This window comes from Hypomesus transpacificus, chromosome 26 (genome assembly GCF_021917145.1).
Source record: "Hypomesus transpacificus isolate Combined female chromosome 26, fHypTra1, whole genome shotgun sequence".
Taxonomy (NCBI): domain Eukaryota; kingdom Metazoa; phylum Chordata; class Actinopteri; order Osmeriformes; family Osmeridae; genus Hypomesus; species Hypomesus transpacificus.
Genome location: NC_061085.1, coordinates 2,683,079 through 2,709,841, shown reverse-complemented (window position 1 = coordinate 2,709,841; position 26,763 = coordinate 2,683,079). Strand labels below are relative to the sequence as shown.

Here is a 26,763-nt window from a genome sequence, read left to right as displayed (position 1 = left end):
GATGGTTTGCTTTACAATACTCATTTATCCTGATAAATTACTGCATACAAAGCTCTATTGTTGAGTTTTTATGTACATAATTGTTGCTTTTTAACCGACAGAGAGACACGTTTTAAAACATTTCCGTTTATTGTTAAATACCAAACAGCAATAAGAACATGCCTTTTCCAACAAAAATAAATAAAAGAAAGAGTTTTAAAGTATCACATGAACTAGCATTAAGCAAGTGCCTTTTCCAATTTGAAAGAAAAAAAAAAGTATCGCATGAAAACAACGTGTAGGCCTAAGTTTTTGTAAGGCAGCTGGTTCATACTTCCCCTGTAGAACACTACACACTTTGTGCTTTATGTCCAATGTTAAGGTGGAATCCACGTATGATGGTTTTAGCATATCTTCTGTCAGGAGTTTCAGGATGGGTTTGACTGAAGACACTAGCGTAGCTTTTGCCAGACAGCAGATCCGTAAACTCGGCCGCGGGTTTAAGTGCTGCATTCACGGACAGTGATGTCCTGCCAGCTTGGATTTACATGGTGACTGGTGTCTCCGGTCATCCAAAACTCTTCTGATAGCCGGGATTTACTCCAAAACCCTTTTGTCAGGAACCCTGTCAGTCCTACTGGTGTTGAGTAATAGAAGCTTGAACACAAGGAAAGTGAAAGTTTCTATTTCCGCCTAGATTTTGTTTTGAAAACAGAGGCCTGAAGAGGCCTAGAGGTGGTAGGTATTAGCTAGAAGACAGAATTGGACCACAAGTTGAAGCCTTACCCAATTCAGATCAAAAGTCAAACATAATACCACAATATATTCATATTTGACACATGGTTTTATAAGAGTACATCCAGGCGTTTTCTAAAAGGGCCTTTTGGAGACTCCAGAATGACCCTTCTCACCAAGGTCAAATTCTTAGGATAAAAAGGTATAATTGTTATCTCTAATGAAAGGTGGTACTTAGAACTATCACATATAACAGCTAAATCCCTCATTAGTAGGGCGGGCCCGGAGGAAAAAGAGGTTAACCAAGAATACTTTTCTTTTCAAGCCATTTATTATTGAACTTGCATTTTCCCATGTTTCTAAGTTGAGTGGCTATCAACCTGTATTGCCGAAGCTTTGCGTAATCAAAAGCTGCGCAGTCGGCTACGCTCTGACCTAACTGAGGGCTGTTTATCAATCCAAAGAACGCTGAGAACGCAAGTACATTCTTTTGAAGAACTTTCTTGCAAACCATCCTTGCGAGAATGGTCTTGCAAGGACGGAGAATGAATTGAGATGGTTAGGGTTTTCCTGGACTCGCAGCATTATGATAACACTGACTTACTACAAAAACTAGATAACAAAGCTAAAACGCTTTTTTTGTACCCCTTGCTAACTTACAGTACCTAATGTTGACTAGTGTCTGCACTGAGATGCTAGCTAGGTTATCGAAAAGTCGGAGCAAATTTACAAATTAGCCGTTTCATCAATAAAATAAGAACATTTTCAGCGACTACACTGCCTATTTCTCGTCACATTTAAATTCAGATGCTGATTTACACGTACCGTTTAACTGAAATATGAAGAAATAAACAATTACAGTTGTGAGGTTTGTCCGCCTCGCTTGACATCTTGCAATGACTTCTGGGAAATCAGAAGTGTTCCCGCTGGTCAAGTCACCATCCGATGCATCCTAGATAAAAGGGGCGGATCAAGAACATTTCCGGGTATTTTTGGCGTTCTTGGTGACTTGTGTTCTTTGGATTGGAACCGTACTTGGGCAATGAAAGATGACGTCAAACGAGTTCGCAAGAACACAAGAACGAAAAAAAAGGTGGATTGATAAACAGCCATAGACAACGCAGTGCATAGCCTACCGGAAAAAAATATTCGACCTGGCGGAACAGATTGCCTGCATTTTCGCAGTGCCATGACACATAAAATTAAGACCCATCTAATCTGAATTTAAGACAATTTAATACTTTTTAAAGCCTTATTTTTTGGAAAAGTGATTTAAGACTTTTAAAGGACCCGCGGCTACCCTGGGTACCACGTAATTTTGTCTTCCCAAAGAAAGAGAGTGATGGAAGAAGTTGCCACCACCAGTATTTCAGGAAGACCTTGGTGAGTGGTGAAAACCTTCCTAGAAGTTGATTGGGGTATTCTGAAAGAAACAACAGCCTCTTCTGCTTCTGCTGCAAACAATTTTCAAATAAGAAAAAGTATTTAGCACAACTCAGGACTGACAGACTGGAAACATGCAAGTTCTGTGCTGACTTCACATGACAGCACTCTTGAACACTTCACATGGAAAGAACAGGCAATGAGGATCATAAAAGGGGAAACAATTGATAAGCATGAGATGGCACTTATGGATGCTGAGAAGATAAGTTGGAGAGAGGTGTTGACATGTCTGACTGCTATTGTGCAGTCTCTGGCAGTTTGAAATATGGCACTAGGGGGAGACACAGAAACACTGTACTCTCTATCAAATGGAAATTTCCTCAAAAAGGTTGAACTGATGGCACAATTTGATCCAGTCATGAAAGAGCACCTTAATCATGTGCAAGAAGCGACCCAGTCACACCAGCAGCTACCTTGGCCATCAAATACCGGATGATCTCATTGATTTGTTGAGCAGCAAGGTCAGTTCAATAATGGTGAGTGACATCAAGATGGCATAATTCTTTATCATTTTAGATTGCATCCCAGACGTCAGCCACACTGAACAATTGTCAGTTGTGATTAGGAGGAACCCCACATAAAGGAACATTTTCATGGGGTTTTTGAAGGAAGTCCATGGGCCATTTGGCACCCCTGATTCTCCAAAGACTAGAGGAGCTAAATATTCCTTTTGAGGACTGCAGAGGACAGTCTTATGATAACGGGGCAAACATGAGAGGCAAAAACAAAGGTGTCCAAGCCAGACTCCTGGAAATGAATCCAAGCTATGTGGGGCTCACACATTGAACCTGGTTGTGGCTGATGCTGCTAAAAGATCTGTCGATGCCACAGGTTACTTTGGCATCTTACACAAACTGTACACCTGATTCTCAGCCTCCACACAGCGATCAGCCATCCCCCCAAAAAATTTGGACATAACTTTGAAGATGTGGAACTTCTAGCCTATAGGCTTGAGCTACTCGATGGGTTACATGTTGTTGCTTAGTCTATTCAATTTAACAACCTTTCAGAATGACAAAACAGGAAGTATATAATTGGAAGTGGATGATATACTGGTTGAGAATGTCTATTGTTAATTACGCGTTAACGCAATCTCACTTTAACGCGACAAAATAAATTGTGCCATTAACGCATGTTTCTTTTTGACCCTGGGAATCACCTGTCGTCACATGACTGACTGCCGACGGTAGCTGAATGATGGACAGAGGGCTTTTAGATGGGAAGTTCCATCAAAAAGTTGTGAGATGGCTCGGTTGACAAAACTAAGGCTGTGTGTACTGATTGTCAGGCTTTGTCAAGTTTAGTTATCACCGGAGTACTTTCCATCTTAAACTATCACAGGCAAGCAAAGCACACAGCTAGCAGCAGCATTAGCAGCGTTAACGGTAGCAGCAGCAGCGTTCGCTCCGGTAATATATGGCAGGCAACCAGCTGACTGGGTTCAACAAAATAGAAACTGTATTGTTCAATATTAAGGTCAATCTGTAGTTGCTTAAGCATCTGAAGTATGCTTGAGTGAGATCTGAATATTATGGAGCAGGATATCGTAGTAGGCTATGAGACAACATGTCTTAAATGTATTTTATATTCCAGAACAAGTCATTTTGTGGATGTTTATTATACAGCATAATTAGTAGTTTGTGAGAAAATAAAACTTCCTCGCAATCAAAGTTGTGTTCCATCTGAACTTGTTATATGGACATTATCATCCAGTTAGGCCTATTTTAAGTTTTTAACTACACCCTTTTAATGTTATTTTTTTGATCATTTATTGGGGTAAAATTAACAGGTTAAATAGATTGAATAATTTTGCGATTAATCGCGATTAATAATATGGAAAAATGCAATTAATCGCGATTTAATAATTTAATCGCTTGACAGCCCAAAATTGTATGTATTACAGTAATATTGGGACTCCAGTTCCAAGTGTGGATCGCGGGTTACACATGAGCAGTAGTTTATATGTGTGGAAAATGAAAGTTGCATTTGCTTGGCCGCTTACTGGCTTTATCTTTGACAACTAGCCTGACAGATCATTTACAAAGGGTTTGGTTCCCTTTACATCTATGGAATAAATAGGTTAAGCTCTGTTTGAGCTGGTAACCCGTGAATACATCTTTCAGGCTGTTTGAAAGGTGCAATATCCCACCCCCCCTTGTAATGATCGATTGCGTAGGGCATCAATGGTTTTGGTCTCAACAGTTCCTTTCAATGTAGTCAAGTTACCTAACATTCCAAGCATTTCATTCTATTGCTTACAGCTCAATAATACATTTAATCTAGTTTGTTACGTTCATGCACTCTGTACAGAATATGGACATTCATTTCAGCCAGATCTAGTTGTAAATACTCATTTATTGTAACTCATACCCCTTTCCACCAAAGTGAACCGGGAGCTAGTTCGGAAATGGTGCTAGAGCTGGTTCGGAGCTGGTTCAATTTGCGGGCCTTCTAAGAACCGGTTTGCTTTTCCACGGGCTAGAAAGCCACCACAGAGCCAAGTCTTTACGTCACTGTATGCGTCTCATCTTTCCCAGCAACGTTAGTGTGGCAGCGCCAAACACAAAGCAGAGCCTGTCTAAAGGCTGTTTATCAATCCGAAAAACGCAAAGATGCGTGTTTTCTTGGCTATTGCGCAATACCCTGGACTCGCAGCAGTATGACAACACTGGCATTATCTGTGCAACATTTAATAAACTTTTGCTGTATAGTGCTTGTGTATTACATTTGTGTTAATATAGGCTCAATAGCTCATAACATTTGTGTTTGTCATTTCACTCATTTGACAGGATTATGATCAAATGCAGCAACTGGTGTCTGCACTGCACTGCGATGCTAGCTAGGTTATCGAAAAGTCGGAGCAAGTTTACAAATTAACAGTTTCATCAATAAACATTACATTTTAATTCAGATGCTGATTTACAAGTACCGTTTAGCTGAAATATGATTTGTAAAAACTTAAAGCAATGGCGGTCAAAGGATTCTGTTCGTCTTGTTGGTCACGGTAACCCCGCCCCAAGCGGTTCTTACTTGGTTCCCACACTAGCCCAGCTTCGAAGTGGTGGCCGTTCGAACCAATTTCCCTGGTTCGGTGCCGGTTCTCAGGCTGTCGAAAGAGAAAGAACTGGTTCGAGATTAAGCACCGGCTCCGAACCAGCACCCAAAATGCGTCAGTGGAAAGGGGGTATCACTTGACTCATTCATACCTCAATATTTCAGAAATGCTATCGTAAGCAATTGTATTGAGTGGCCTGTTACTATGTTAGGTAGGGGGACTTTAATTGTGAAAGAGGAAGTCATGTGCGAAGAGAATGTAGACAAAGTGTGGCCGCATTGAGGAGCTCTGTATTCTGTCTGGCCTCTAATTATGAAAAATTATAAGCCTGGGGGAGTCAGGTGGCTCAACGGTGAGGGAATCGGGCTAGTAATCTGAAGGTCGCCAGTTCGATTCCCGGCTGCAAATGACGTTGTGTCCTTGGGCAAGGCACTTCACCCTACTTGCCTTGGGGGAATGTCCCTGTACTTACTGTAAGTCGCTCTGGATAAGAGCGTCTGCTAAATGACTAGATGTAAATGTAAGCCTTCAAGAATGCTTGGTTACACTATTGTGAATTTAATATGACGATCATGATATCCCGCCCACACCTCTCCATTTATTAGTCCTGAATGATTTCAATTATATTAATAAATGGGTTAGCCTACTATTAGCAAAATTGTTGCAAACTATCAAAGTCATAATATGATTTGTTCTGCCCATGTGTGACTATATATTAAATGCCGTGTTTCCCACACATAGACTAATTTGTGATTCGGTGTGCCACAGAATCAACACTGGCCGCCACATATTGCGTTTCGTAAAGGTTAAAACACGCAGCATATTCGCTGCATTTCCTTTCCCTGCTCTCCCTCCGTCTCTCTGTCACTCATGCGTCTTTGTCACATATGCAAACAGTAACAACGTCAGCACACGTTAGCAACGATGCATACCTACATCATTCTAGTAAGACCGACAGCTACAGTCCCTGACAAAAATGTTGCATATTAAACATAATTTGGGAGGGTTTTAGCTTTCATATGAGCCATTTCTAAAATAAATGTATTATTAAAAGTCAGGTTATAAATAGTTGTTTCTACAAAATGGATAAGTGACAAGACTTTTGTCAGGGACTGTATATCAGCAAGCCTTCAGCATTAGTGCCGTAGCTAAAGGTCTAGGAAAGTTGACACTACTTTTCGCTAGGTACCTACGAACATGTCTTAATTGAAGGTTCCCCTTCATTCTTTTGGAGAGAAGTCTCAGGAGCTTGCTACTTACCCGGCGTCATGGAGCCGACCAGTTAAATAGTTATTTAGCACTAGCGTTGCTACCTGCATATGCAGAACCGTTTGAGTTCCGCAACTCAACCGTTCCGCAATGGAACCCTTGTGACATCTGCTGATAGAAAAGTAAATTGCAGTCTTGAAAGGCAAGACTGAACCTGGTGCCAATAAACGAAATTAAATTTATTCTTGAGCTGGAAGCATCAGAATGGAATGCTTGGAATGTTGGGTAACTGGATTAGAGTGAATGTTGAAAGGAACTTGAGACCAGAAATCCATTAATTCACACTACGCGATCAATCATTAGAAGGGGGGTGGGGGGGGCACATCGCACCTTTCAACCAGCTAAAAATAAATAAAAATCCTGTGCACACTGCTATGCCCAAGATTAGTCTATTTATTCTGTAGATGTAAACGGAACAAAACGTACTCTTGATTTGTCAAATACTACTTTCATTTTACACAATGTGCTACTGCTCTTGCATAACCCTCCATCCACACTGGGAACTGGAGTCCCAATGTTACAGTAATAGCCTACATAAAACCACAATAGATATTCTTAACCAGTATGATAGTATCCATTGCCTATTATAGCCTACACTGACTGTCTAGCAGTGGTGGAAAGAGTACTGAAAATGGGTACTTAAGTACAAGTACCGTATAGAAGTTGAATTCTTGTTAAGACGAAACCGAGATCATTCATTGTAAATGACCATTTTAGCAAGTATTCAAAATGCCTAGCTATAAAATCTGTGTACTACTACGAAATACATTTTCATATACTGCACATTATTAAATTAATAACCAATTCTGACCTTCAGGTTTAAAGGTCCAATGACATGAACATTTCACTTTAGGAGGTTATTTAACATTAACATGAGTTCCCCTAACCTGCCTTTGGTCCCGCAGTGGCTAGAAATTTGGATAGGTGTAAACCAAGCCCTGAAAATCTTCTCCTTATGTCGTCATAAGAGGGAAGGTTACATCCCCTTTCTCTGCTTTACCCGCACAGAGAATTTGGCCCAAACAATGAGAAAATTAGCTACGACCGTGCAAGCGCGATATTGTTTTTTCAGACATCATGGCTTGCAAACGACCAAAGCATGGCAGTTAGCCCCGCCTCTTTCTTCCTCATAGCATTTAAAGCTACAAACACAGAAACGGCACGTCCGGAGGAAAGTTCATTGTGGGACTGCTCGTATTGGCTGTAATTCTGCACCAAGGCTGAATTTCGGGAAGAGACTTCAGATACAGTATTAGGGGACCACTAAGGCCTATATAAAAGCATCCAAAAACAGCATGTAATGGGATCTTTAAAGCCCCATCACTAATATTCAATACTGTAGTACTCACCAAGCAGGCAAAGTGTGTGCATTCCCATGTTTCGATTCTTCTTGATTTTATCATAGAAGCTCTCTGGTCTCCAGGTGTCGGTCCAGAATACAATTGACACCGTTTCTCCAAAATTGTACAACTGTTTAAAAGATTTACAAAAGAACATGCATAATTCAATAAAAAAAGTCGCTTATGAATCGGCTATGAACATCTGCCCTAAGAAAAATGACCAAGTTGGAGAGAAGCAAATAAACCCACAAGTAGCTTGTTGACTTGATGAGCAGCTGTTTTTTTATGTACACTACAACCTATTCAACTTTTGTAGTTGTGTCAGATCATGAAATGGAATTTAAAAAAAGTTCAATATCTTAACTTTGTATTTGTTTAGTTTCAACTACTTAATCTTTATAATCTCTCCAGGAATCAGCGTGTGTGTGTGGGTGCGCAGATTAGAATGGGTTTAGTTTCCCTAAATCAGAGAAAAAAACGGGCATTCTGCAAAACTCCAATCTTGCAGGTGTCCTTTTTATAACCCAACGGAGCGCAGTGCCGGGATTGATGTTGTTTGAATAATCATTTCGACATAAAATAATGAAAATATAATTTGCTGCAGCTTGGCTTGCTCTTTGCGTCACAGCCCCTTCACTCTGATTGATCCCCTGGTCTGCAGCGAGTTTCCTAAGAAAATGTTGACTGGAGAACCGAACACTGGGCAATATTAACCAAGTTAATATTTTCCTTTTTATAATCCAACGGAGTGCAGTAGGCTACCAAGATTGAACTAATGTGATTAACAAAGGCATTCACAATGAAATGAAACTACGTATAGTATGGAAAACAGGGAAATTGTGGGCCTCATGTACTAACGCTTTTGCGCCCACTTCAGGCGTATTTGTTTCGCAACGTGCGCGTAAAAGCATGGCGAGGTATGTACAAACATGTGACTGTTGCAGGAACTGAAAATGGCAAATTGCGCTTTTCCGTGTCATGCATATGCATTCACAGGAGGGGCAGGGGAAAGTTGGAGTTTCCCATAAAGAGATGGGAGGGGATGCGTAAAGTGTGCTTAATTATGTATTCCACGGTATGTACAAAAAAACATCTGTGAAAGCGCACCTCTATTTTGCGGTGAAAATTCTCCGCCTTTTAAAAGCAGGCGTAAACCGCATATGCCTCCTGGTGAAATGGCAGCAGCAACCTGAGCAAGATGAAGACATAAGCCAAAAGATTTTTGCCAGAAAGATCACACTTTTTGAGTTGAGTGAACACAATCATTACGCGTTACAGATTAAGCAGCCATGCAATATTACAGTTACTGGAAGAAATCAATGATTACATAAAATCTCAGACTCAGCGTTCACATTCCATTCCAGCAGTTGTTAAACTCCTTGCTACATTGCATCAAGATCATTTCAAACAGTCATCGTGTGACGGGTATGTAACAGCTGTAGCCACGCTCTGTCACGACAAGGCTCGCTCGCCACTCACTGGACTCAAACGCACGACCTCCGACTTGCCAAGCTTGACATGACCACTACCAGCTACACCAAAGAAAAGCTAGCTCTTCATTGACGCGAGTGGCCTGTTACATACCTGAGGAGCGATTTCACGGTTCTAACTCCGTTACAATCGCTGTTTTGCCTTTGGTGGCTGATCCATGTTAGAACGAGAGAAGAAGGACCCACCACAGCGTGCGCTTTCTGCGTGTTGGCCATGGCGCTAATAACATTACGTTTGCAAATGTACGTACATGAGGCCCTCTGTTTAGTTATTTAGAAGCTAATTCGCGTTTAGGCTACAACCGATATTCAGCTGCTTTCAAAGGAACTGGCTAGGTAACAGAACAACACAAGAAGGTGGATATACTTTCAGATATATAGACCAGTGATTGTTACACAAATTAATGTGTTTACTGACGTCAAATCTTCCAGCACATTACAAATGTAAAAGGCCTGTCTGGTGAATGATGAAGCCTACAATTATGACAAGTGGCTCAACCATTGTGCATGTAATGACTTCTGTTATGAACTAAATGTTAAGATGTTTGTGCTGGTAAGACAATTTAACAGAGAACCAATATAGTACATTTTGATCAACATAACATATGCAATGTATAACTTAGGAAACAGCAGACAAATGAAGGCTACATAATCATTTGCATGAATGTAGGCTACCACAGCATTGGCCATTTGACTAGAATAGATGTGAAGGTTGAACAAGTACTTCAGAAATGTGAGAGAATTTCAATTTCAATGTGATCTGACAAATTACCAATACCACTGAGAAGAAATTGCATCACCAGCTGCATCAGAGGCACTGCACTATCTATAATTCCAGAAATCTGTGTGCGCCAGCAATTTTATCACGGGCACTGTGCACTATCCATAGTTCAAGTAATCTGTATGTGTGTTTCACTGACATCTTAATCACCGACTGCAACACGGGCACTATGCACTGGTGCTGCTAGCTCTTCTTGTGTTGTTGTTACTTGTTAATGTTATATATTATTGTGTTATGTTATATGCTAAAGTGTTATATGTTATTTCTGGTATTTGTTACTATGTTACTTTGTTATTTCTTTCCACTGTCTACTGCGTAGATGTTGCTGGCCAAGTCTTAAGAATTTCGCTGCACTGAAGCAATTTGGTGTATGCAACAATAAACTTGATTGATTGATAGTCTAATGTTTGAAGTTTCCAGTCGCATTGTCAAACATTGAAAATGTTGTTATACAAAAAGTACACCTCAGAGCACTAGCAAGGTAAGAGTTTTGAGTTGTGTTACAGACTCAGAGGCGTACTATAGACTGTAATTTTTCAGTCATCTACCTATTTATTATATGGTTAATTTACTAATTTTATTTTAATATTTAAATAATTTTGAGAAGGCTAACATTTTTTTTTGTGTGCAAATATATGCTCTTCGTTTGAAAATCTAAGCCAAATTACTTGCACTTAATGTACATTTTGTTAAATTGTCCTTTCTCTGCATGGAATCTGCAATCAATATGATAACGAAAGCCTATCCCACTTTCAGTAAATGTCTCGTAAATTGACATCAATTTAGGGCTGCAACAACGAATCAATTAAAATCGATTATTAAAAGCGTTGGCAACGAATTTCATTATCAATTCGTTGTGTCGGGCGATTATTATGCCACTCAATATGTCGCGGAGATGTTTGAGTATTTTTTTTTTAAAAGATTAGTTGAGCGCGGAGCGGAAGTAGAGGAAAGGCCATCGGAGAGATGTTGTTGAGTAACGTTGTTCTGAAACACATGGCGGAGGCAGAGAAATCAGTCCGATCCAAGTCATCCAAGGTGTTGGAGCATTTCACACTAAATACATCGAAACAGTGTGTTAATTAGGGGTGTCACGATACCAAAAATTCAGTAGTCGGTGCCAATACCATTAAAATAACACGATTCTCGATGCCAATTTCGATACCATGGTAAAAAAAAAGAGGATTGTCTAAGATTCCATGTAGGCTACTTGAACCATGAACTTCTGTAAAATATTTGAAAAATAGCAACATGTCCTACAAAGACATACAAAACATGTGCAATAGAGCATAGCACAACATAATAAAGTGCAATTAAGCCATTCAGCTAACAAGATGAACATGACATGAGTTTACCTTCTAAGCTATGGGCTAACGTTAAAACTACAGCTAACCTAAACTATGTACATAAGCCATTGTAACACACGTGCCCACCATCTCAAACATCATGTAACGTGTATTTTAGTATGACAGATTAAACAAACAGAAAAAGAGCATTCTTTGGATGTATTCAGAATTTCGCCGCGACTTCAACGAACATTGATTTATTTTGTATGATGCCAGATGTTAGCATCGGTGCTGCGCCTCTTCTGGAACTGAATCAGAACTTGCCTTGAATTCTTTAAACAAATCCAGATGACGATCTTTTAGGTGCTTAACTAAATTGGAAGTATTCCCCCTTGGTCTGAAGACTGCGGTAGCATTTTTTGCATAATGGCTTCTGCGGATTAATTATAACGCCACGGTCATCTGCCTCAAACGCAAACTACTTTTTTTGCCTTTCTTGTCAACAAGTCGAAGCGGGGCGATCGCTAAAGCAGCAGTTGTTATCTTGTTTTTCTTAATGTAAACGTCGACTGGAACACTCCTGAAGGCGCAGCACCGATGGTAACATCTGGCATCGGCGCTCACGGTACTTACGGTGCTTCAAAAAAATGGGCATCGTCTGTGTTTTGTTATTTTAGCATCAGAAGGTACCGTAAGTATCGGTTCTCGTGACATCCCTAGTGTTAATTGAACCGAGTTGAAGTTAGTTTCATATTTGACATTCGTCTCACATTCGGAAAACGCTACTTTGCAGCATCACGTTAGGGATCGGATGAAAACAACCCATACCAACCCAAAATATTTTTAGGAATCTAAAATGTCAAACAGACACTAGAGTATCTTAATGTCTGGTATACTTCCACAGTCTTTACTTTTTCAGTTAAGTTTCAAATAAAATGATTGAAAATCACTCATCTTTGAAAATATCTTAATCGCAAATCTAAACTTTTTTCAAAATGTTGTCAAAAAATATTTAAATATACACCAGATTATTCTAGTATGTAGTAGCCTGGCCTACTTCCACAACCTTTCAATTTTCAATAAAGTTTTAAACAAAACTCAAATAAATTGCTCATCTTGGAAAATAGCAATAAATCCACACTAATATTAATAACTTTTTCAAAATTGTGTGCCTGTTTGTGCACATTATGAAGATTGTTTGCACTGTGAATTTGCACTGTCAGGTCTGTTTTTGAATAAAAGGTTGGAAATTAATGCTTTTTTGTTTTTGTTTTTATATCCGATTCATCAATTAGTCAAAAAACATAATCGACAGATTAATCGATTATTAAAATAATCGTTAGTTGCAGCCCTGCATCAATACAATCTTGCTTTTTTTGTTGTTGCTATAGAGTGTAAAGTAGGCTACGTGATGAATACCAAATGTTGTTACTACAAAACAAAAACTGAAAAAAATACATTTTGTGTATTCACTGAGCTTGAACTCTGCTGAAAAGGGAGGGGCACAATAATTAGCTGTACACCATTGGACAGACTACAACATAAAACTGGATAGACTGTTACACCAGTCTAAACAAAATGGTTGATCTACTGGTTGTAGATTTTTGAGCAAAATACTGTCTTACGAGTAGACTTTAAAATAAATCATGTTTGTTGCTCTTAGATTGCACTTTATCATTTTGCAAAAGCCATATGATTGGCTATTCTATTTGGATTTTGCCTCCAGCCAATTAGACCAGTCAACAGTTTAGCCTTTAAAAAAAAAGATACTTTTTATACAGTCATGTAGTACCTGAACACAATACGAAATGCATGTGTGTTCAAGTTGGCCTAAGTATGCCTCTCTCCACTGAAAACTTTAGAGTCAGTGCATTGTTTCAAAATTGTTTTGAATGTCGTAATTTTGGGGGAGAGATATTGTACAATTAGGGCCATGCAATTAATCAAATTTTGATTTTTGGGTCAAACGATCTCCAAACTCATAATCGAGTTGAAACGATTAATTTGGCATTTTTTGTTTTACAGTAGGCCTAGAGAGTTTCTGAAAGAGACGCGCACGCGCAATTCTGTCCTTCCCCCAAAAGCATTCAACGCAGCGAGAGGGAGTTCAATCTTTAACCAGCATGTGGCATCAGGAAGTATTGCCATTGGCAGGAGGCGGGACATGCCAGTGAGCCGCAAATCAGCAGCATCGACCGTTAACAGACAATTGCACGAACGAATACCGAGCGAGTTCGTTGTTAAAATGTAATTCATCTACAAGCTAATAAAAGTTGTAGTAGACCTAACGTGTGGAACAGACGTGTTATTAGCCTAATATGTAGACCTATAAGTAAAAGTTTAAAGACCTTGTGGCAGACCTACCATGTGTTGAATATTAAAGTTTCAGTAACGTTACAGTTTGATAGTCAAGTCATTCGTCCGTATGTGTTCGTGCATTTGGCTGTCAACAGTCGATGCTGCTGATTGGCATGTCCCGCCTCCTGCCAGTGGCATGTGCTTCTTCTTCATGCCACATAGCAGTTAAAGATCTAACACCTACTGAACGCGGCCCTACTGACTAGCAACACTCACTCACTAGCAGCGGTATTCAAAAAAACAACAAAAACAGCTCAACTCGAAAAAGGCAGAAGGAAGACAGCACCGGTTGAAAAATTATCGTTTGAATAATCGTGATTTCAATATTGACAAATCGTGATTATGATTTTTTCCATAATTGAGCATCCCTATGTACAATTGCCCCTAAGCACATAAGACAGTCTCTGACACATCTTTGAAAGTAAGATGGATGTGGGCCAGGCCAAGTAATTTCCTCTATTCTTCATCTCAAACTACAGAGATATTTATGACCTATGGAAATGTTTGACTTTTACTACTCTCATAAGACATTGCTAAATAATGGTGATTGATGGGACTTGAAGCACCAGATGTGTTATCATTGACTCAAATTTACTGTATATTTTACAGTCCGGAATATGAACTTACCTGGAGCCCACAGCAACCAACTGCATTCAAGATGGAGGCGTTGTGGATGACCCGGTATGGTATCCCAGCATTCACAGCTCTCAAGACCAAGTCACTGTGAGTGGTGGCTCTAAAAGAAGAGTTAACCAACTTCCATAGAAATATCTGTTGAACTGATCCAACATTTTCAATGGCAGTCAAATTTATTTTAAATTAAATGTGCTACAAAACAGTACAATATCCCCTAATCCTTAACCAATATTTGTATATATTGGTTTACCAATATTTTACCAGAACAGAGCCTATGCAGGTCACGTGAAAAATGATCCAAAGACTCGTAGACAGACCGAGTCGGGAAATTAACGAATCATTTCTGTTTACTTATACGAGCTTATGCATATTAAATGTAATTGATTGGACTTGATTTGGAAAGGTGCACATATCTGCCCATATATTATTTTACAGAACAATTTAGGCCAGGGGTCCCCAAACTACGGCCCCCATTTGGACCGGCCCTTTGAACAATGCCAAATAATCTTTTTTATATTTTATATAAAAAATTAAAAAATAAAAACAGTTCACACTGCTTACAATGCATAAGTAAGTAAATGTTTTGATATCAATAGCAATGAATATGAAAAAAGGTCATTACCATGGTAATAATGCTCTTTTAATAGATGATATATATCCCTTGATATTCGGATGTACGGTGCATAACAAAATAATAAACTTATCTAACATAATAAATACATTTAAAATCATAAAATCTCCACAATAACATTGATAGTCACTACCATGCAATTTTCTCTTACAGACCAACCTGGTCCCACATTAAAGAAAGGAACAATTTTCTGGCCCTCGCAGAAAAAAGTTTGGGAACCCCAGATTTAGGCTATCCAATTTTACTGTATTCAAATTAAATAAGATACACATTAAGAAGTAAATGGCTTAACTTACCCAAAGGGGTCTCCCACGACTAGGAATGCAACATCATTGACATTAGCCCCGTTCAGAATATCATCCGCTTCCTGTTCCACCATATCCCTGTCTGCAAGTATGAGCTCCCGTCCATAGTACTCCTCCTGAGTTTGAAAGACAAGAAATAATGTGTGAAGTGTATTATTTCTTTTAAAACATACATGTGCCTTTTAAACATTCTTGACAAAGGCACATTAGCAATTAGACAAATCCTTACAACTTTGGTTGTGGAAAGTTCTGTTGATTTGTTTAGATTTTATGTTACTTTTTTTTTGTGGCAAAATGGTATCACCAGTGTGCCAGATAACTAGACATTGCACAGCAATAGCCGTGTTCACGCACCACGCAGAAATGTATTACAATATTGAAAGGGGGAGAGGGTGGTTTGAGGGAAACGGAAGTGGGGCTGGGAGAGAGGAGGCAGTCTGTTGCAGAGGTCACATCCTGCTTCAAAGCATTTCACCCTCGTTTATGAAACGAAATAAAAGGCTCTGACAAGGCTATGGTACTCATCAGCGTTCGGTCTGAAATGTAATGAAGAATGCAATGGTTGTGCTATCAATGAAAATCTTATTATCATTACACATCTTCTTCCGCCATTGGAGTCTATGGCAGCCCCTAGAACAATATGGTAAAAAGTTGTGAAATTTGGCAGACTCTTTAAGGACAGACTCTTCCCCTTTTTATTTTCACCAAGTTTCATGTCTCCCATTTGAGCACTTTAGTGGGTCAAAGTTGGACTTACATTTACATTTAGTCATTTAGCAGACGCTCTTATCCAGAGCGACTTCCAGTAAGTACAGGGACATTCCCCCCGAGGCAAGTAGGGTGAAGTGCCTTGCCCAAGGACACAACGTCATTTGGCACAGCTGGGAATCGAACCAGCGACCTTCTGATTACCAACCCGATTCCCTAACCGCTCAGCCATGTAACTTTTGAACCGTATGACTGATTTTCAAAAATGAAGTACCGTTGGACTCCCTGGATCAAGACAAGTTCAACACACCGTATGACGTCAATTTCCGGTTATATAGATTTTTCTCCATTTTGAATTTTAAGAACAAAACATTTCAAAAGGATTTTGATTTTCAAAACCGTTTGTCTGGTACAGCCAATCAAAATCAGCAGCAAAGACACCAAACAGGAAGTTGGGTCATATCTCAGCAAATTAGGGCTGTCCCCGACTAAGATATTCTTTGGTCGACCAAAACTTGACTAAACTGTCTGAAAATCGACTAATCGAACTTTGAAACGCTTAAAAATAAAAATAAACCTACAAACATTTTCGCGATCTGACTCAATGGCTGCTGGACATTGCAGATTCAGCGGCTAAAAGCCTACTAATAATAAGACTCGTATCACCAGTCCTGTTGTAACCGAATGCCGTTGGTATTTAGTATCTCTTACAATGTACTACAAATTAAAAATATTGTTTGTTTAACATGCAAATCATCAGAGTGCGCTTATCACTGCCTGCGAACTTAAGTAGAAGCTGAGTGGTGAACGTTGCAACAAAGAAAGATTTTGTCTTGGATAATATCATTCAATTTGGATGTGATTCTTATAATAGGCATATTCCTTTTTCAACCCAGCGCGTTAGCATGAGTGAAGTAGGGCTAGACCAACGTACGTTTTTCAGGTGGTAGGCTACATCATTTTCGCCGTTGAACTAGGAAAAATAAACCGTTGCTGGCAGGGTTTGCATTCAACGTTTTATAAACCGTACATTGTAAATGTAAATGTACTTTAATGAAATGCCGCCATACCACAGATGTCTTTGCCATTTTGATTAATAACACCGACAAAGTAGGCTATGGCAGAGTTTGTAGTTCTGCAGCCAATTGTGCTCGTGCCGTGTGCAAAATACAAAACCAAAACAAAGCGCAGATTAACGAAAGGGAAAACAGTAACACCTTTTCTTTTAAATTATATATTGTTTGGTTTATTTGTCTTAAATAATATAATCTACAATTTCTGTTGAACATTTTGTTAATTCAGCAATGATTACACAAGCGGGAATCAGATCTCACACTGCCATATGGCAGCTCGACTAAAACAATCTAAGTTGACCAAGAGCATATCGACCAGAAAATCGACTAGTCGACCAAGTGGGGACAGCCCTACAGCAAATCTTTGAGAAATCAACACCAAACTTGGTATGATGACTCGGAACCCTCTTCTGAGGATGTCCAAACAATTGAGACCACTGGGCGTGGCCGCAGGAAGCGTAAATGTGTTTTGGCCAATAACTGTTGATTAGTTAGATTTGTTTTTTCTCTGCTACTCCAACAAAGTGTGTCTAATCTTCACCAAATTTGACAGAGTTTATCTTCAGACCAAGCCTCACAAAAGCTATCACGTTTTATTGGGGTGTGCTTGCCTTCGGCAGTTTTTGTGGTGTCAAAGTGCCTTTAGTCGACGAAGGGTAATCTGTGCTAGCTACGTCACCACGTCAACACACGTTAGCAACGACGCATGGATACAACATGATAGAGACGTTCTAGCACGCAAATTGGAGCTTGGATTACGAGTGAAAAATACCACCCCCAAAAATCCCAACCATTTGGCTTTGTTGAGAAAGCGATTTCGAGTGGAACTGCAATCTCGGATGTTTGATTTAGGTCTAGGGGTGTCACGATACCAACAATTCACTAGTCGGTGCCAATACCATTAAAATAACACGATTCTCGATGCCAATTTCGATACCATGGTAAAAAAAAAGAGGATTGTCTAAGATTCCATGTAGGCTACTTGAACCATGAACTTCTTTAAAATATTTGAAAAATAGCAAAATGTCCTACAAAGACATACAAAACATGTGCAATAGAGCATAGCACAACATAATAAAGTGCAATTAAGCCATTCAGCTAACAAGATGAACATGACATGAGTTTACCTTCTAAGTTATGGGCTAACGTTAAAACTACAGCTAACCTAAACTATGTACATAAGCCATTGTAACACACGTGCCCACCATCTCAAACATCATGTAGGCTAATGTGTATTTTAGTATGACAGATTAAACAAACAGAAAAAGAGCATTCTTTGGATGTATTCAGAATTTTGCCGCGACTTCAACGAACATTGATTTATTTTGTATGATGCCAGATGTTAGCATCGGTGCTGCGCCTCTTCTGGAACTGAATCAGAACTTGCCTTGAATTCTTTAAACAAATCCAGATGACGATCTTTCAGGTGCTTAGCTAAATTGGAAGTATTCCCCCTTGGTCTGAAGACTGCGGTAGCATTTTTTGCATAATGGATTCTGCGGATTAATTATAACGCCAGGGTCATCTGCCTCAAACGCAAACAACTTTCTTTGCCTTTCTTGTCAACAAGTCGAAGCGGGGCGATCGCTAAAGCAGCAGTTGTTATCTTGTTTTTCTTAATGTAAACGTCGACTGGAACACTCCTGAAGGCGCAGCACCGATGCTAACATCTGGCATCGGCGCTCACGGTACTTACGGTGCTTCAAAAAAATGGGCATCGTCGGTGTTTTGTTATTTTAGCATCGGAAGGTACCGTAAGTATCGGTTCTCGTGACATCCCTATTTAGGTCGTCAAAGTCTTTGTAATTTGAGCGAGCGCGGGTCGCCCGTGAGACCGCCTAGTCTTTTAGGCGGCAGCCATGCTAGGAAGTGTCATAGTAGTATTTTCGTAGCAAATTTTACAGTTCAATTTTACACGAAAAACAGAGAGGGAAATTTTATGACGATATGACTATTGTGAAGACAGCCAGGTGGTGAGATTTTAATGTAGGTTGCTGTGAAAACTGAGCTGTTGAGCCCCGTCAGCCTCCATTGACAATTGAGGCAGCATCAACAATGTTGTCAACGAGTGTTGACACTCGTCGACAACAGTGTTGTCGATCTGCGCCTGATGAGTATTTTCTTAATTTCGTACCAGGGTCAATTCTACATCCAAATGGACAGCAGTGTTTTAAAGATAGGGCGATTGTGAAGACAGCCAGCGGGTCAGCATATTTTTGTTATTTGTGTAAAACTTGGAATTTGAGTGAGACCGCGTCTTTTTTTTAGACGTTAGCCTCTGAGTCACAGACTCGGCTCGCCCACTAGCAGTGTGTAGTAGTAGGTTACAGTACTGTCTTCAATGCCACAGCTATGGCTGAACTTTATTTTCTAAAACTGGTTGTTCCCATCCTTGATTGTGATCGGCTATATCGCATTCCATGCCGTTGTAAAATCCACCATAACCTCGCAGGTTGTCCTCCTAACATTCTTTAACATTCCATATTACTGCGCATCGAATATTTCAAATTGAAAAAGACGGCAAAAATGTCCATCTGGCTGTTGCGTGGCAACGATTTATGTAGGAACTATACTTTGTAGTAGCGGAAGAATGACGGTTTATTATTAAACTATTTTGTTTCTAATAGTTTTATTGATGAAACCATATAAAATATTTGTAGTAACAGTTTTAGAAAAGCAATAAGCTCCGCGAGTCTGTGGTTTACGCTGATTTTAGAACAGGTAAGGAGGTTTTCGGCACTCCGCTTCGCGTCGTGCCTAACAATTCCCCTTACCTGTTCTAAAATCAGCATATACCACGGCCTCTTGGGGCTTATTGCTTAAATGTCTTATTACACGGCTGTTCTTAATGCTGCAGAATGCTAAATTTTCTCATATTTGACCGTTGCTATGCATATTTGACCGCTGTCAAGGGAAGTGGCCTTTTTGCCTCGGATTCACGTCTTTCGTAGCACTCCGCAAGTAGTCTGGTAACTTTTCAACTCAGCGTACTCTGTTGCTTAGCAACATCAGCTGATTTGAAGCCTAAAGAATGATCAAAGTCTATGAAGTTCAACGTCTTTGGCAAACTATTTCTCTGCTGATCAACAATACGAATGGTAACAAATACATTGTAAGAAGACACACTGTGTTAAGTCATTTTTGTTTGCAAGTAGCCGTGTAATAAGCGGGATAATGTATAGAACGCCGGTCATTATTGGGAAAATAAGCCCCTTCAGGGCGAGACAAAACCCCTTCGCTTTGCGTCGGGGTGCTGTTCGCCCTGTCGGGGTTTATTTTCCCGATAATGACCGGCGTTCTATACATTATCTACGGTGGCCAACGTGTAAACGCGCTGCACACTAAGAAAACACATGCATAGACAAAACACAAGCAAAATAAGAAAACATCTTCATTAATTTGACAACACATGTGCAGCATTCAGCAAACACGCTGAAAATACACACAACACAACTAAATACATAAACACCTTGCAAATATGCGTCGCAAAAACGAAAGCACGCAAACCAAAAATGCTGCAGTACATATATGGGTTGCAAAAACGAAAGCACGCAAACCAAAAATGCTGCATCCAGTTTTCACAACGGAAGTTTTTCAGACCTCCAGGGGAAGAGCCAAGTGGAACATCTTGATTTTCGGCCCCATGGAGCGAGAGAGAAAGAGAGAGCATATGAAAAGTTTGGACCAACATCGAAGTAAGTCTAAGAGGAGGGGCACATGAATACTAATCTTTTAATGTCGCCTCTTTACTTTGATTTTGGTCCTATTCAAAACAAACTTCTCATCTGCCCTTCTAAAATCACGCTCACCTACTTAGTGCTCCCACTGGCCTGGAGCACTTCCGTTGTGTTATCTGGATGCAGCGTTTATCTGTTTGCATTTGTTTTCAGGGTTAGCGTGTTTTTCTTTTTGCAGCGCATTTCTATATTTGCAGCGCGTTTCTATGTTTGCAGCACGTTTGCTGAATGCTGCACATGTGTGGTCAAATACATGTCTTCTTAATTTGCTTGTGTATTGTCAATTTGCTTGTACTTTGTCTATTTGTAGCGTGTTTGCACATGTCGGCCACCGTAATTATCCCTTACAAAAGAAACATTCTAATTTCCGGCACTTTCAAACAATCAGTGAAGTGTGGATAGCAACAGCAGCTAGCTTGCCACTAGCAAACTGCTTTTGAATTAGCCATGTCTCCCTAAATTAATATCGAACTTGTTTACGTTTTGGGGGGCTTATTTTCAGTTAGCAGACGGTACTATTTGAATCGCAATTCCATCTGAAATACTGCCAGTTACAACGTTGTTACAGTAGCTTGTTTCAAGGGGGTTTCTTGTTTCAAAGGGTGTTCTTAATGAATTATTACATTTACATTACATTTAGTCATTTAGCAGACGCTCTTATCCAGAGCGACTTACAGTAAGTACAGGGACATTCCCCCGAGGCAAGTAGGGTGAAGTGCCTTGCCCAAGGACACAACGTCATTTGGCTCGGCCGGGGAATCAAACTAGCGACCTTCAGATTACTAGCCCGATTCCCTAACCGCTCAGCCACCTGACTCCCTACTAATTACACCCTTATATCCCTAATTATACCATATGAGTAGGCTAAATGCTTGAAAATATCATTAGATGGGAAAACGGACCCACCAGCAACCGACGCAAGCAAGCACACCCTACAATTTCCCCAGAAATTGTACCCTCTCTAGTTTTTCTCTAGCGGTACACTTGCACGTGTGTGCAGATGATCAGGACGGCACCACCTCCTCTAAACCATTTTTCATCAAAGTTTCTGCAATTGTATGCCCTTTTCTTTGCTTTGGCAATTTTGTCAGCAACTTTTTTTTAAAGTTTCTTGTCACTAGCAGTTACTTCCCTCATCTCATTTTGGGAGTGTCAATTCTTTGGCCTTTCGCTCAAAAAATGCCCTGGGCTTGTGGCGGTATTGGGAATGAGTTGATTGCAAATGTCTTGTTGGCCCTCCACGCATTGACCAAATTATTACTCGCTGCCAGCAGCAGTCCTCACACTGATTGATAAAGCCTAAGAAAAACATGCGAGTACTGAAGTCCCAGACAGCAGTACATTTTGTAATAGCCTATAGTCATTTGTTTTCTTATACAAACCACTGTAAATACTAACATTGTTGTTAGTGCATTTCAAATAGGGCCTTTTTATAGGCTAGTTATATGCCTAGGTTATTTGTGCATAAACCTACCTAGTTATAGTAAAAAACATACTGTTTGTTTGAAAGCATCGATATTTGTCATGCTGCTAGCTTAGGAGAGCAATCATATCATAATTTGTGAAGGGGGCCCTAAAATATTTTCTTGGGAAAAAGGGTGTCTTAGACAAAAAAAAAGGTTGGCAACCAATGGTCTAGAGTAGTGTTTCTCAAACTTTTTCAGACCAAGGACCACTTAGCCAATAAATAAAACTTGCGGACCATCTAACTAAATAGTATAGCGTATGGTGCCAGACCCAGACCTTGTTAGCAGCACATGATTTTCTAAGGGATATTGTATTTTGATAATTATGATTTCCGCTAAGAAAAAAATAAAAGTTTTGAGACTACTTGATGATCTGAGTGTTCATCAGCCCAGGAGCCAGACGTTGTTAACATTCAATTTCCACACTTAATGCGAACATTTTCGGCCATTATTTGAGCGCAGAATCGTTTTTTGAGCTTTATGTAAAATAAACATAGCAATTTTTCAATTGGTAAAACCTTGTCTAGTGATGCCATCACTCCGGCCCTGCTCCCATCCATCCTCCCTGACGCGTATCGTTACGGTTGTGCCACCCGGCTCAGGAATCAGTAGCCTATCTAGCCTAGAAAAGGTTTTGGAAAAGAGGGGTTATGGACCCAACCAACTCTATTTGGGAGGGGAGAACTCCCTCACATGGTACAACCCGTGCAGAGGCTGCGGTGTCAGAATGCGGAACGTGTGTAGCCTACTTTAATAGATTAGGCTACTACTGACTGTGTTTTCTTCATTCTGAGTTGTATGTTAGAAATGTCAATAATTTACTTGTGGCCGTCGCGGACCACTACGGGGGCAGCGGCGGACCACCAGTGGTCCGCGGACCACACTTTGAGAATGACTGGTCTAGAGACCTGGGGTCATCAACCAGTTAAACTTTACTCAACTTTTTTTTACTAAAATAGCAAGGTGATTGAAGATTAACCAGCTACATGTTAAGATGGAGACAAGTTAGAAAAATAAATTGAGATTAGTGAGGATTGAAAAAGTTTATTGAAACTTTATTGAAAAAGTAAAGGGTGTGGAAGTAGGCCAGACATGCATTATTGTGACATTATCAGAATAATCTGGTGTATATTTGAGATTTTTGGACACATTTGAAAAAGTTATTGAGATTAGTGAAGATGTCATGGTTTTTTCAGAGATTAGCGATTTTCTATCATTCTTTTGAAAACATGATTGAAAAAGTAAAGGGTTTGGAAGTAGACAAGACATTATTGGAATAATATGGTGCATTTCTGAGATTTTTGACACAAATTTGAAAAGGTTATTGAGATTAGCGAGGAGGTCATGCTATTTTCAGAGATTAGCGATTAATTGCAATTGTATTCAAAACTTTCAGGGCTCGACAATAACAATGGCCCGATGGCCCGGGGTCAGTAAAAAGTAATGTCGGGACAGTTAAACTAGCAACTCACTGGCCCGATCGGGCCACTGCAAATTATTGATTGAAAAAAAGATTTGCATTGTAAAAATTAACATTCTTCATATGTTTTGATATCTGCTAAATGCATAAACAACTTTGCAGCTCGTGGGGCGCACAGTTGGCAAATCAAGAGCTAAGAAGTGAGTGACGAGACGTCATATTGTAATTCTCTAATCTCGATACATTTTTTAACAACTGGCGCGAGACAATAAAGTGAAGATGGCAGCAAGTAGAGCTACGAGCTCGAACGGAAGCAACTTTTTTTACGGAACGAAGATGCACTGTGTCGTCTGTCGTAGGTTCCTGTCTAAAGCGGACAAAAGTAGATATTTTTACCAAGGTACCGACCATTTTTCAAAAACAATCCCTGACCAGCCATGCTAGCAGACAGCACCTGGTTTGCGTGACAGCTAAACGGAGGGTTGACAATTCATCTTCCAGGCCGTTGACCATGCTGGTCAGGAATTTAAATGTAGATGCCCATCGTGTTACTGCACAACTTATAACAACGGCATATCACGTAATCAAGACGGGCCAGCCGTTCGCCTCGTTCCCTCAGGCTTTTGAACTGCAGCAGAAGAATGGTGTCGACTTGGTTACTTCCTAGTATCATACTGATGAAATGCAATGGAAGTTTTTATATTTTTATATATTAGCATTGATGGACCAGAGGTTTCAGGTTCTGTCAGACAGAGTTGTGCAGAGATGGCTGTCAGCAGGGAAGAGAGCACGTCATATTTGAGGTTAAAAGTCAATTGTTTTGATGACTATTACCTTTTAATTTTTTATCACTAGAAATGTGATTTAATTGTTGTTGTTTTTATATCCAGGAGGTGTTTAATAAATGGTTAATGTTAACAGAATAACACAACTTATAACTCTTTGGTTTTGTTGTAACAATGATAAATTACAACTTTTGGAGGGGGGACCAGTAAAAATGGTCTTGGGGCCAGTAAATTTCAAACCCGGTGGGGCCAGTGCCAAAAAAAATGTTGAGCCCTGACTTTATTGGAAAAGTAAAGGGTGTGGAAGTAGGCCAGATATTATTAGAATAATCTGGTGTATATTTGAGATTTTTTGACACACATTTGAAAAATATGTTGAGATTAGCAAGGATTTCATGCTATTTTCAGAGATTAGCGATTTTCTATAATTCTTTTAAAAACATTATTGAAAAAGTAAAGGGTGTGGAAGTAAACCAGACAATTAGAAAAATCTGGTGACATTTTTAGGTTTTATATCCATAAAAATATGATGTCATAATTTTTCACAATTGTTTGGGTAATTTTCACCCGGTCCCTAACTCGACGCTGCAACGTAGAGTCTTCCGAATGTGAAAGGAATGTCGAATATGAAAATAACATCACCTCGGTAATTGTACTTACCAATTTATCCTTCCCAACCGTTAATATGGACGTGTAGGCTTCCAAGTAGACACGATTGCATTTCTGAATAATTTCTAGTCCCTTCACGGTGACGTCTTTAGCATCTCCCAATCCAAGCCCGATGAAATAAAACATTGCAAAAGAAAAATCAGTGTGGTGCCAACATGTACGAGTTTCAAATGGTTGAGTTTGCAAAACAACACGTCGTCAGCTCTTAATTGTTGTTGCATTTATTTAGCAATATGTCGTCTCTGTTTGAAAAAACAAACACATGTGAGCACGGGTAAGCTTTTTCTTCGTTGGATTTAGTTTGTGGGTTTAAACCAGTTGAAGGAGCATAGACCGCCACCTACTGTCAACTTCAGTTTGAATTGGAACAGCATTTGTGATGCGATTGATGACATATCCTAGCCTGACGTTGTCATACTCATAATTCTAGTCAGAATATGAGTCTGAAAACTCTCTGTTGGGCTGTGACTATGGGGCGTGTGTCAACCGAGCTCGTATAACAAATGCCTCTTTGCTCAATTGGATAGACCTACAACCAATCAGAGCAACTTAATATGTTGTTTGTTGAAAACAAATTCAACCCAAGCGCTCTTTGGTGACGTTGTTGATTACGTTACTGTGGATCATCTGTCCATCATCTATAAAGCCCGCCCTGACAATTTCATTGGTCCGAACAGCTCCTGTTCGGATATAGACAAGTTTACGCGCCAAAGCTAGGGGGCCGCCATAACTCTACAAATATGCACTTTATTTCCGCCGGAAGTGGTTTGCACAGCGTCTGTCAGTGTAAACACAGCAATGTCGATGCTAGCTTGGGATCACGGTTCTACTACTTTGACATACTTGTCGTTCGACATTTACTACTGGATAAGTTGCCAACGTCGTCGCCATACTTTAAAGTACATTTTAGATTAGATTTATAATTATAACGCTTGCCAGTCCATCATTTTGGAGCTTTTAACATGGAGCAAAGGCAATGTCAGAAGATGACTTTAGTCGGTGATTCATTAGAACATTTGTTGTCTAGCTCTTCAATCTCTAAGCAAAATGTAGGCTAATTATTTGGCTAAAGGATGCCACACGTATCAGACAGAAGTTGTTCAATGAATTTGTAGCCCGACATTAAAAACATTTATAGTCGGTTGACTGATCGCGTTGTTGTACCCAGTCAAAGGATTAAACACACAGGAACATCATGAACATCCAATGGTCTTGCCAGTTATCCTGGCAAAACATGTAGCATAATGTTCTTTATTTATTGCCAGGAAACGGTACAAGTAGCCTAGGCATACGTAAAATTGAAAGCTAACGCTAATTCGTTTGGAATTTCTAGGCTATACTTGATGTTACATGTTGATGTTCAGCCTATTCAATTTAACAACTTCAGAAGGAAAAGACAGGCAGTACACTGTTATCCTTATTTACGTGGCTTGTCACTGCCTGAAGTGCCTACGTATCTATTCTTTCCATGAACCCGGTTATGACTGCTTTAAACAAGCAACGGTTGGCTACACACCTCATGCCGGGCTTATACAGATGTGTGTATTGGCACTTTGAAGGGTTTTAATTATTATATCCACATATCAATGTATAATTA

At 39.8% G+C, this 26,763-nt stretch overlaps 1 protein-coding gene across 2 annotated transcripts in view; it reads right to left on the bottom strand.

The window, feature by feature from the left end:
* Nucleotides 1–25,474, bottom strand: part of dph5 (diphthamide biosynthesis 5) — a 47,886-nt gene extending 22,412 nt beyond the window's left edge. Inside the window, exons 1-4 of one of the 2 annotated variants that reach the window (XM_047049722.1) lie at nt 25,158–25,474; nt 15,300–15,424; nt 14,364–14,472; nt 7,831–7,951 (exon numbers count right to left, since the gene is read on the bottom strand). In XM_047049722.1, the coding sequence (XP_046905678.1) occupies nt 7,831–7,951; nt 14,364–14,472; nt 15,300–15,424; nt 25,158–25,292 (490 nt within the window). In that variant the 5' untranslated portion in view covers nt 25,293–25,474. The remainder of the gene's footprint in view (nt 1–7,830; nt 7,952–14,363; nt 14,473–15,299; nt 15,425–25,157) is intronic. The other variant, XM_047049721.1, reaches the window with a different exon arrangement.
* Between the last annotated feature and the right edge of the window lie 1,289 nt (nt 25,475–26,763).